Source organism: Gobius niger, assembly GCF_951799975.1.
Source record: "Gobius niger genome assembly, chromosome: 7".
Taxonomy (NCBI): domain Eukaryota; kingdom Metazoa; phylum Chordata; class Actinopteri; order Gobiiformes; family Gobiidae; genus Gobius; species Gobius niger.
The window spans coordinates 26,896,718-26,908,706 of NC_136858.1; the positions used below are offsets into that span (position 1 = coordinate 26,896,718).

The 11,989-nt window shown below is 39.9% G+C and overlaps 1 protein-coding gene across 1 annotated transcript in view; it reads right to left on the minus strand.

Moving 5' to 3' along the window:
• macrod2 (mono-ADP ribosylhydrolase 2) overlaps positions 1 to 7,901 on the minus strand; it is a 556,553-nt gene extending 548,652 nt beyond the window's left edge. Inside the window, exons 1-3 of the mRNA XM_079559786.1 lie at positions 7,694 to 7,901; positions 4,757 to 4,858; positions 3,932 to 4,045 (exon numbers count right to left, since the gene is read on the minus strand). Coding sequence (XP_079415912.1) covers positions 3,932 to 4,045; positions 4,757 to 4,858; positions 7,694 to 7,730 — 253 coding nt within the window. The 5' untranslated portion in view covers positions 7,731 to 7,901. The remainder of the gene's footprint in view (positions 1 to 3,931; positions 4,046 to 4,756; positions 4,859 to 7,693) is intronic.
• Positions 7,902 to 11,989: the final 4,088 nt, after the last annotated feature.

Consider the following 11,989-nt stretch of genomic DNA (forward strand, 5'->3'; position numbering starts at 1 on the left):
GACAAAAACACTGGTAATGCAGTTTTGATTGAGTGTAGTCCATCTCACTTCAATTTTGTGTCTGAAACACGCCAAAACCAGAGGGGTGGGGGTGTTTGTGCCATATTCAAGGACAATTTACTCCTGCAAAAATTGTCATTTGGGGTTTTTCCATCGTTTGAGTATGTGTCATTCAAAATTGAGATAAAACAATCTTCCATACTTTATATGACTATTTACAAACCACCACAGAACTGTTTTATTGAAGATTTTACTCAATTACTGTCATTTATATGCATTGATTTCGATTGTTTAGTAATTTCAGGTGATTTTAATGTGCATGTGGATGTGACCAACGACAGGCATGCAAAAGAACTCAGTGCTGTCCTTGAAATGTTTGGTTTAACTCAGCACGTGAGTGAGGCGACTCACAACAAAGGCCACACTCTAGATCTGGTTATTACAAAAGGTGTTAATATATCAAATGTGAATGTTGTTAATGTTGCTTTATCTGATCATTTTTGTGTTTTCTTTGACCTGTGTGTTACACCTAAACCAGTGGTTGGGCCTGGACTTATTCAAAGAAGACACATAAATGATAAAACGAAGACACAGTTTATGGAGATGATCAGATTTGAAAATGCCCCATGTTCTAATGTTGATAATCTGTTGGACTCTTACACATCAAGGGTCTTAAATGTTTTGGATACTATTGCTCCTGTCAAGGTTAAAATGGTTAACAATAGGCAAAAGGCACCTTGGAGAAGTGAAGTTTCGGTCAGGGCACAGAAAAGGGAGTGCCGAAAAGCCGAACGGAAATGGCGCAAGTCAAAGCTCCAGGTTCATTTTGAGGTTTACAAAGAAGTGCTTTGTGTGTTCAACCAGATTTTGCGTGGAGCAAGGGAGAAGTACTTCTCTACAATCATCTCAAACTGCAGAAACAATTCTCGTGTTCTGTTTTCCACAGTAAACAGATTAACTAACCCTCCAGTTTCACTGCCCCTAGAACTAATCTCGACATCTAAGTGTAATGAGTTTGCAATATTTTTCTATGACAAAGTCCAAAGCATTAAAAATGCCATAAATTCCACAACACAAAAAGAAACTCTGCCACCAGATAAACACCTTGAGCTGACACATTTCACACCTGTTACTGACAAAACAATCGAAGAGGTTATCTCTGGTCTGAGTTCATGTACATGCTGCCTTGATGAATTACCCACTAGATTTCTGAAGTCTGTGCTGACCAGCTTGTTACCACAACTTGCTCAGTTAGTTAACATCTCACTCCAGACTGGAGCATTTCCAAAGGCCTTGAAAACAGCAGTCATTAAGCCTCTTCTAAAAAAGAGCAGCCTTGATGCCAAGGTAATGAACAACTACCGGCCCATATCAAACCTGCCATTCTTAGGAAAAGTCCTAGAGAAAGTAGTATATCAGCAGCTCACTTACTTTCTCCTGTCTAACAATGTGTTTGATACTTTCCAGTCAGGCTTTAGGCCCCACCACAGCACTGAGACAGCTCTGATCAAGGTGACAAATGATATCCGCATGAACACCAACGCAGGTAAGGTCTCAGTTTTAGTTCTGCTGGACCTGAGCGCTGCCTTTGACACAGTGGACCACGGGATCTTACTTCACAGGCTAGAAAACTGGGTGGGAATCTCTGGTACTGCTCTAAACTGGTTTAAGTCCTATCTCGAGGACAGGACGTACTTTGTTGAAATTGGCAACTGTGTCTCAGACAAAATTGCCATGACCTGTGGAGTCCCCCAGGAGTCAATCTTGGGACCCCTCTTATTCAACTTGTACATGCTTCCATTGGGTCAGCTAATAAACAGCAACAATGTGTCGTACCACAACTATGCAGATGACACTCAAATCTACGTGTCACTGACGGCTGGTGAACATGGGCCTGTAGATACACTCTGTCACTGCATCCAACAGATCAGTTTGTGGATGCAAAACAACTTTCTCCAGCTAAATGCAGGCAAAACTGAGATCATTGTTTTTGGCCCACAGGCTCAAAGACAAAGTGTTGTCAGTCACCTTGAGTCTCTCTCTCTAAAACCAAAAAATCAGGTTAGAAATCTAGGAGTAATCATGGACTCAGACCTGAACTTAAACAGCCACATCAAAGCAATAACATCAGCAGCTTTTTACCATCTGAAAAACATTGCTAAGATCAGAGGAATAGTGTCAAAACCAGACTTAGAGAGACTTATCCATGCATTTGTCTCCAGCAGGTTAGACTACTGTAACGGCCTACTCACTGGCCTCTCTAAACGAGCTATCAGACAGCTACAGTACATCCAGAACGCTGCTGCTCGAGTCCTGACAAGAACCAGGAAATATGACCATATTAGTCCAGTGCTCCGGTCTCTGCACTGGCTTCCTGTCGCTCAGAGAATAGACTTTAAAACAGCTCTGCTTGTCTACAAGTCTTTTCATGGTTTAGCACCAAAGTACATCTCTGACATGTTAGAGCCGTATGAACCATCTCGGGCCCTGAGAACTTCAGGGAGGGGCCTCCTGGTGGTTCCCAGAGTCAATAATAAACACGGTGAGGCTGCGTTTCAGTTTCATGCAGCTAAAATCTGGAACAGTCTTCACGAGGATGTGAGACAGGCCTCAACTCTGACAATGTTCAAATCCAGGCTGAAAACAGTTCTTTTTACCAATGCATATGACTGAAAGTATTTTATCTGCACTCTCGCCTTTTACTGTACTTGATTAATTTTATGTTGATGTTTTTATTGATTCTATTTGTTTTCAACTGTGAAGCACTTTGAATTGCCTTGTGTATGAATTGTGCTCTACAAATAAACTTGCCTTGCCTTGCCTTGCCTATATTTGGGGTGGTGCCCCGTGCTTCACTGGATGTGCAAGAGGGATTGTGAGAGCTAGAAACGAGTATGGGCCAAAACTAAAAATGCCACTGTTTGAAGAGGAAAAAGAAAATCAGGTAGCTCAGCTTCAACAAAGGGGCAGATGTCATATGATTTCTTCTCTCTGCTTCTTTTCATTACAACTGCATTGAGTTAACAGTTTTGTTGTATATATTCTAATGTCACTCATTTTTAAATAAATAAATAAAAAGAAAATAAATAGAGCCATTCGAGCCCACTCTGACAGGAGATAATTATTGTGTCACACTGCTATGCAACTCAGCGTGGAAAATCCTGAAGAAATTCTATAAATTATGGAAGGAGGGGGGGCCGGATCTGGTCCATGGTCCGCAGTTTTCCCACCTCTGCTCTACAGTAACACACACATAACATGCACTGTATCTGAACTGCAAAGGTTGATATACGATGGACCACACTGCACAGTTCACTCGCTCTCAGAGGAAATCAGCAAATGAAAACAAAGGCACTGCAGCGTTCATATTAGAAGCAGAGTTGATTAAAGACGTTCATACTACGCTTTGTTAGAATTGACAGCATGGGAGTCGGGCATGTGTCCACTGTGGCCTGAATAACAGCTAAGACACACATTCCAACATGTACTAGAAACCACTCACTGATGATTGATTAATGACAACTTTTAAATGATGACCAGATGTCGTTCAATGAAGAAGCTAACCCTCTAGATCAGTTATAATGTTATATGACAGACTATGCACTTCTCCCAATGAAACTGCAAAAGCAACAGGTAAAGGCAGTTGTTCAGCATCGCCGAGTGTGCGTGGGCTGAGAGCTGACTGCAAAATTACATAACTCCAGAGTAAATATTTGAAAAGAATTGCATCAGTATTGCAGCGGCTCAGCATTAACTATAAAACAATCAATTACCAAACACATAAGTTCAGACAACGCATGTTTATCAATGAGCAAAAAAGAATGGATGCCACATAAAGCAAACAATCATTTTCTTATGCAGTCAATTGTGAAGCATTTCCCGGGCCTCCCCACTAGAGGGCAACCAAAGGCAACTTTTGCATTGTACTTACCAGCGTTGACAATGGCATCCACCTCCAGAAGCGTGATGTCTCCTTTGTAGAGGGACACTTTGTCTGACAGCCCTCCTCCGTTGGTCACCTGAGTGTCCTCATCAGTGTCATTGTCTGAATTCAAGAGAGAATGTAATTAAAATAACAATAATAATGAACATTTCGAATTCCAGTATAGTCACATATCAGGGATGAATACTGGTAACACACGTGGACACTGTGCTTTAGTGCTATATGTAGCTGCAGCTGCCGTAAAGAACTATGACGCACGTTAACAGACCGGATCAATTATTAAAAAGAAAGGAAAGAACACGAAGAAGCAAAAGCATCTTAGTGTCAAAGGACAGTTTCTGTACCTGACCGAGTATATCGGCTAGCACAAAGTATCTATCACATTAGTAGTATGCCACTGTAGTTGTTCATTAGTGACATTAACGTTGCTAGGAAAATATTTTCAACTATGAATACTAAACAACAGCACTGCATATGTACATTTGTTTATATCTATACCACTTTCTGACTTTCAGCACAATAATCTTGTGGCTTGTGACATGAGGTGTAAACAAGTAGCTACAAATTTACATGTGAGTCTAGAGAACATAAAAATGTCCGCACAACTAAAGTAGCTTCCAAGTAAGTAGAAATAAATTCTTGGGAGCTAACTTCTATTGATGTTTTTTTTCATCCAGCACACATTTAGAGAATGGGAGGTGGGTGTTTTGGTTTCGAAACATTGGCTAGAGAACATGAACACTGATTTATTTTGAAGATATTTTCAATTTAAAGAAATAAAGAAAGAAAATGACAAAATGATGACGATCATACTGCTGTTTTCCTCCCTCCAGGTTGGAATCTTGTCCAGAGAGACGTAATCCTGGCGGCGGTACTCCTTACGTCTGTCCTCTCGATCAAGACGGAGCAGTCTCTCTATAAAAGACAAAGAGAAAACATTGACTGTTACGAGTTAAAGTCAACTCACAGAGAGTTTTAATGTATTGTCTTCTGAAGCGCTTGAGTGGCTTATCAAATATTGGGCAAAGGTGCATCAATATGGCTGATATCAAACACGGACATGTTATACCTCATTGAGCATTTTAATTTTGTCATTATACAATTGTACAACCAATTGTGGAGATCTGATGGAGGGTTTGTCCTGAGCCGCTGAAAGTCTGCTCACCGCCACTATAGGCCTGTATGTTTTTGGAGGTAGGGAAAACCAGAGCACCCAGAGGAAACCTGGGGGAACATGTAAACTCCACAATGATGTTCATATGAATAATAGTAATTGTAAATGTTTGACGAGCGTTACCATGGCCTAATTTGCAAGGCTACAAATTAGTCTAAGAAGTGCACAATATAGTGCACAATATAGACTAATATAGACTATTTTATATCATGATAACGATATCACAATATACCACAACAAAGTACGTTTTCAGTTATTCTTTGAAAAGTTTGACAAAAATATCATTGCTTACTTTATTCAACTTTATTTTGAATTAGTGGTTTCGCTAGGGATAATTTCTCTCCTTCATTCTGACGACAGGGTTGTATGACTTATTTTTATTTGTCATGAATTAATCTGTCATTATATGCATTTTAAAGACATTTATATACCCTATACGGCAAATATGTGCTAATACTCACTCTCATTCATACATAGGTTTGTACATAAATAGGAGGCAAGGTGAGTGAAGTATCTTGCCCAAGGACGATTGGCACGGTGGCATATCGGTTAGTGATCGTGCCTCACAGCTAGAAGGTCCTGGGTTCGATTTCCAGCCAGATGGGGCCTTTCTGTGTGGGGTTTGCATGTACTCCTTGTGTCTGTGTAGGCTTCCTCCGGGTACTCCGATTTCTCCTATCACTAAAAATATGTACAATAGGCCAGGTTGAATGAAAGTGTGTTTGAGTGTGCGAGTGGAGGACAGCGGATGGAAGTGAGCCCATGGCAATAATCCGGCAAGGGATGTTAGCATGAGTCCCCCATGTACAGTATGTTCAGTAACATGCACTGTCCCGACCAAATAAATAAATAAATAAGGAAAAAAAAACACCGGCCAGAGATGGGATTAAACTGCCAACGTTTGTTCAGTGATTTACCACGGAGCTACTGCTGCCCCCAAACAACATTAGGAATCAACAAATAATGCGTTTGAGTCAGTGTGCTTCTGTGTCAGCCAAGAAGCGCGTCATACAAATAGACTGAACCCAAACCTTTCCCCTCAAGATGCCTGGAGACACCATGCAACATTCAACATAATGCTAAATTCAGTAAATTATACATCTTAATGGAGTACTTTTTTTTTTCTTTACTTTTCTTCAGAAGCAGAACCATGGATCAACTTCCTGGCTGGCTTATCCGGTGAATAGGTGTATTGTTGCAAATATTGGTCTTTTATTTTAACAAATTACTATTCAGTACAACGTCAGTTCTTGCTCAGGGCAAATCACCACTAAACGTCAGTTCAATACAATGTTAAGTCTCACAGTATCATCTACTTTTTGACTTGCCTTGATCTTCTCTTAAAGCAATTTGAGCTGGAAGGCTATATGCTCTGAATATGAAATAAGGTTTTGCTTTGATGTTCAGTTGATGCTGCTACCTGCCCGGCCTAGAAATGGGGGTGTATAGTTAATTATCTTACCTTTACTATGGCAGTAATAATCATTAGCCTATATATTCATCTAGCGATAATTGTAACTTCAATAAGGAGTCAGTAAGTTTGCCTAAGACTCATTTGACATTTGATTTGTTACTTGTTTGACATTTGATGCTGCATTATTGTTACTTGAAGATTTGCATACAACATTAAAATACATAAGGCTTAGAATACAGATATTTTTCATTCATATAACACTGCCAGAAAGTTGGATGGCATTTTAGGCATACAGCCTCTCCAACCACAACAGCCCCCAGTGACACATCCATACATAAAGTGGCACCACATTTGCAAAGACTGAATACATGGAGACATTAGTCAAGACTGCCAAAGTCTCGAAGAACTGAGCGAGATCTTGAACAAGACTTTCTCTTTTACTTACTCGAAGTTTAGCTTGTGGTACAAGTTTTGAGCAATGCGCAGTAAGGAAAGCACAGCCTTAAATTGATCACCTGCCCAAACTTTTCAGTGCAACAACAGATAAACCATGTATGTGTATTTATTTATTCATGTAGCCAATTCACCTCATGCTAAACTATACCAATTTTAGCATCCGATTAGTCTCTCATGCATGGTAGGCTAAGCTATACTATTAAAGCACGTGGTGGCTATAAAAGGCACCCATTTGCCATTGCACCTGCAGATTGTTTTCACTGAATGACGGACAAAAACTGTATTCTTCACAACCTTTAGTAAGTTAGCTATAGGCTGTTTGCAAGTGAAACATCTATGGGGTTGTCCCCATCACACAGGTGGAAGGATTAGTTTGGCTACCTTAGCTTACACTTGCATTAACAGGGATCATGGAATTAAAGCCCTGAAAGTGTGAGCTAATAATCATGCGAGAGGAAACGTGGGGATGTCTACTGTTGCTACGGATTATATCAAACAAACAGGTTGCACTACGGTTCCCCAATACCAGCATCCTCTACACATCTGTCCAGCTGCCGTGAGGGATGGACCACAAGTTATCAGCCCAAAAAAAAAAAAAAAGGCGACACGAGAACGCGCTGTCAATCTCCTGGCACGGTCGCCAATCATGCTGCCTGCCATAGAGATGATGATAGCTTGATTCCCCCAAAAGAAGAAGCAGCCTTACCTTTCTCAGTCTTCCAGTCCTTTTTCTTTTTGCTCATGCTTCCGGAATGATAAGACTTTGAATGGTTGTTTTTTGACTGTGGCAACCCCAGGCTCACAGTGAATAGTGATCCGGAGGGAAAGTGAATAGCAAAGTGAAACAGCCCCTGGACGGTTGTCTCACCTGTGAAGCTGTCAAATTTCTATGGACCTCAGTGGAGCCAACCTACCGTGATTGCGCCGTAAATTATGTGTACGACTTGAAGCCGCGTGATTGGCCGCCAGCTACGCGGAAGTGGGCGCGTGATTGGTTGAAGTCTCACGTCAATCATTGAAGGGCCACATATTGGTCGGAGAGGGTAGGTTGTGCGCAGTGGTTCATTCTCCTGGCGTGAGAGAGAGAGAGAGAGAGAGAGAGAGAGGGAGGCAGTGCAGCCGCGCCGGTGTAATACCAAGTTCAGCCTGGCTATTACAGCAAAGACACATCATCTAGTGAAGTAAAATACAGGATAACAGATATTTTCATTGAACTTCTTGAATGCCTTTGGAGGAAAAAAATGACTTGCATGACTGAGTTGAAGACATTGTTTTTGTCCATTTGGTCTGCTGTAAAATGGTCCTCACACCTTTTTCACTCCCAGTACTACCTTGAAAAAGTTGCTTTAATAATAAAAGAGGACAGAAACAGGAGTACAGTTGTCTGAGTTAAATAAAGAGTTGAAGGAGCAGTCTACAGCCCCACCTTTTGACGACAACTGGTGGCAGTTTGTTGTTGCAGTAGAATTTCCAGATCCATTGAAGCTTAAAGTTGATGTAAAAATGTTTGAAGGCCACCAATTATGCAGTGCCTTTCAGTGTTTTCTATAACCAATGAATGGTGTATTATTCATCAAATTATATAATATAATATCACTTTGCCTGAGAAATTATTCAAGTTTGTTGGTTGATAAGATCAGTCTTTATGGAGAAATTCACTTGTTTACATCAGCACATCTCACTCAGGGCAAAATAGACAGAAAATGTGCAATCAATTAAATAGTAAATAGGTATCTTGTATACAATGAATGCAAAAAAGTTTAAAGGTCAAAAAGTATAAACAATTTTTAAAAAGTTAGTTAAAACAGGCAGCATAGGCAGTGTACGGTTTACAGTTATTGTGCAAGTGGTTGCTAAAGTGACGCAGATGCAGAGATTATTGCACATAGTTCTGCAAGGAGGTTATTGCACATGTTACTTTACAGTAGTGTCGATTGACTGATATCTAGATTTTGATGTCGGCCTATCAAACTATCATTGCTGCATTTGGTGCCTATATCTAGCTCATAACTCATGCGATTATCAGACATGGGTTGCGGTGTCAAACAAATTAATAACATCTTGCTTTTGTTCACTGGCCAATATAGTATTTTGTGGGATAGAGGAGATAAGGCTGTCATATGGGGCAGGCTGGTTCCAGAGACCACCGTCTGTTATCTGTTGTGCTGGGTTGCTCCAGTCCAGACCCATCTGCTCCAAAAAACCTCTGATACTATCCCACAAAGGACGCTGTTTTTCATCCAAAACTGACTTTGATCCGTTTTGAGTTTTGTCCAATTGTTTCATCATTTGAGCATTTGCAGAGCTCTGAAATCCCAAAGAAAGTAAACACATCTTGCAACAAAGCGAGGAATGTTGGACAATGCCCCCAATGTGCAACTGCCACTCAGTAGCCTGCCTAACAGCCTACTTGTCATTGGGAATGTATTAGGAAATAAAGGTTTCCATCACATGAGTCGTGAGTCACAACGTCTGCATGCGTTTAGTTTCACTTTCTTTTAACAAAAAACGACACACGTGCAAAGTGAGTTAAACTGACCCTTTCACTATCATTGCTGCACTTTTCACAACTGGCCAGTAGATGTCGGTCTTGCATCATAACATTCATATCATTGCAGCGGATGAGACATAAACATTTTTATTACCTTGTGCCATTTTTCTCCTGTTTAAGTCTTCTCATATTTCTGAAATTCTTTATCATACAAACCCGTATCTGGTTCTTCGTTTATGTCGATGTAATAAATGATGCACCACCCAAGTTTACACATTTTATAATATGTACTATTGCAGGAATTCCCACACTTTTTTTGGCTGGGACCCCAAAATTGACACAAAAACAACTCGGGACCCCCATTGTGTAAAGTTATTGCCTCTTACGCTACTTTAGGGAAGAAAAACATATCATAATGAAGTTAATGTGTATCTAAACAGTTTATTTTGAATAATTGAATGGATTTCATTATTAATAGGCTGGTTTACACTAAAAAAAGGTGCTAAAAACAATACAATTTTTCTTTTTGTTTCATCTTAAAATCATTTGGCGACCCCCACCCCCCGAACCACTGTACTATTGCATAAAAGTAGCATTCGTGTTGCCACTTTATTATTTGTTTTTCTTCATACAATAATGGAATTTCCTTTGACTATATCACTTCTTGACACAAAACTTGCTTTACAATTTTGTGTATTATCCATTACTCTTCACACTCAGTGGAGGTAAGCACCTTCTGTGAGATGCCCAAATAGCTGCCTCATACATAGACACATGGTCAGAGCTGCCTTTTGATTTCCTTTTTTTATGAAGGTTTTCTTCGGAGAACAACAGACCTGCTGGAGGACTTCCTTCAATCCTATATCATTGTGGTGCAGTGACTTGTCTTTGGATCTGATCAGTGGCTGATGGATGGAACTTGTGAGGTATTGTTCAAGTTTATATAACACAAGCTATGATTTTAATGGGAGTGTTGTGTCATGTTTTGTGATTTATTTTGATCGCTGATAAAGTACAAACTTGGCTGCTTGTCTTTATAGTTCCTCAGGCGAATACAGAGGAGGATCTATTTGTGTGGTGTGTAGGCTATAGTCATGGTTACAGCACCAAGTTCAAGCCAAAGTCTGAACCCAACAGGGCCGTACCTACAAGTCATGAGTCAGATCTGTTGTTGTCTTAATTTGTATGTTTTTGTATTCTACTTCCAAATCATAGCAACATAATAACAGCTGGCAATTAACTGCACCAAAATCCATCAAAAACTTGGCCTGTGGGGCAGATAAACAACGACAGCAACTTACTTTTATTTTATTTTCTATTCAAACTAAATTACTCAATTTTGATAATGAGACTTATCAATGTCATTGGGACATTCCATTCAATATTGTCGAACATGATGCGAAAACAAATAAGGGGAATAATAGAGCTGGCTGAAGAATTGCTCATCCTTGAGGGGATCAGCTGACACCATTTATTGCACTTTGTTTATAGTATAACGTGTGAGCGGCTGCCAATAAATATTAGAGAGGTTAAAAGAAACATTTCTTTGTGGAGTGTGCAGAAACCGTGAATGTAACAGTTTGCTTGGTCGAAGGGGGTTTTGTCATCGCATACAGTTTAAGTTTTCAATAGAGTCAGATACAGGTCTTTGATCCCACTCTGCCCACCCTGAATATGAAACAGTGTGACCTGGTGGTTTCTGTGGGCTTGTGGTAACCTTTTAAATCAAACCCTTTCAGGCTAAATCATTGTAGTGTCCTCTCATATATCAGCTCATCTGTTGGGCAGATGTGGACACTCGCTGCTTTGATTAAACAAACTGAAAACTGTAACATGATGGGCAGTCTCCATTTTGCACAGAATAGATAGAATACATCAGTCGTTGTCAGACTTTCACAGCAACTGCCACATCATACCATTTGACCTTGAAAGCATCACCAATACATGTACACCAAAAATAAACCAAAAAGGATATTTTGGCCTGTAGACAACACAGACTTATAAACAATGTGCCTGAATTGCTAATTCAAAGTTTAGTGCCACACAGTAATGGTTGCATAGCATGTACCGATTAAGAACAATTTATACTTGTAGTAGGAAGTAACGTATGGAGTCATTGTTTAGTCTGCATGGTCACAATGGGTTTGAGGTTGTATTTGAGGTTGTAAGCATCACATTGTGAGTATTCCTTTCTTTTAGACGATTCCTGTGGCTTGTCGCTTTAGTAAAATGTGTTTCTGCAGCTCCCTATGTTTATTTTAGTGGCCATTAAATAAAGCTCCCAATCAGCATGTCTCCTCACACCCGAGCATGTCAGCTCTCTTATCCAACTGGGAGACTCACTGTGAAAGTAATTTAAAATAATTTTACTCAAGTAGAAAAGTATCTGAACAATTAGGCTGGTAAAAAAGAAAAAGTTAAAAGACTAATTTATCAGTAGTGTATTTTTCAGTAGTGACCTAATCCATCCAACTACCTTTTTTTTTTTTTTTTAATTCTGATGTCATCATA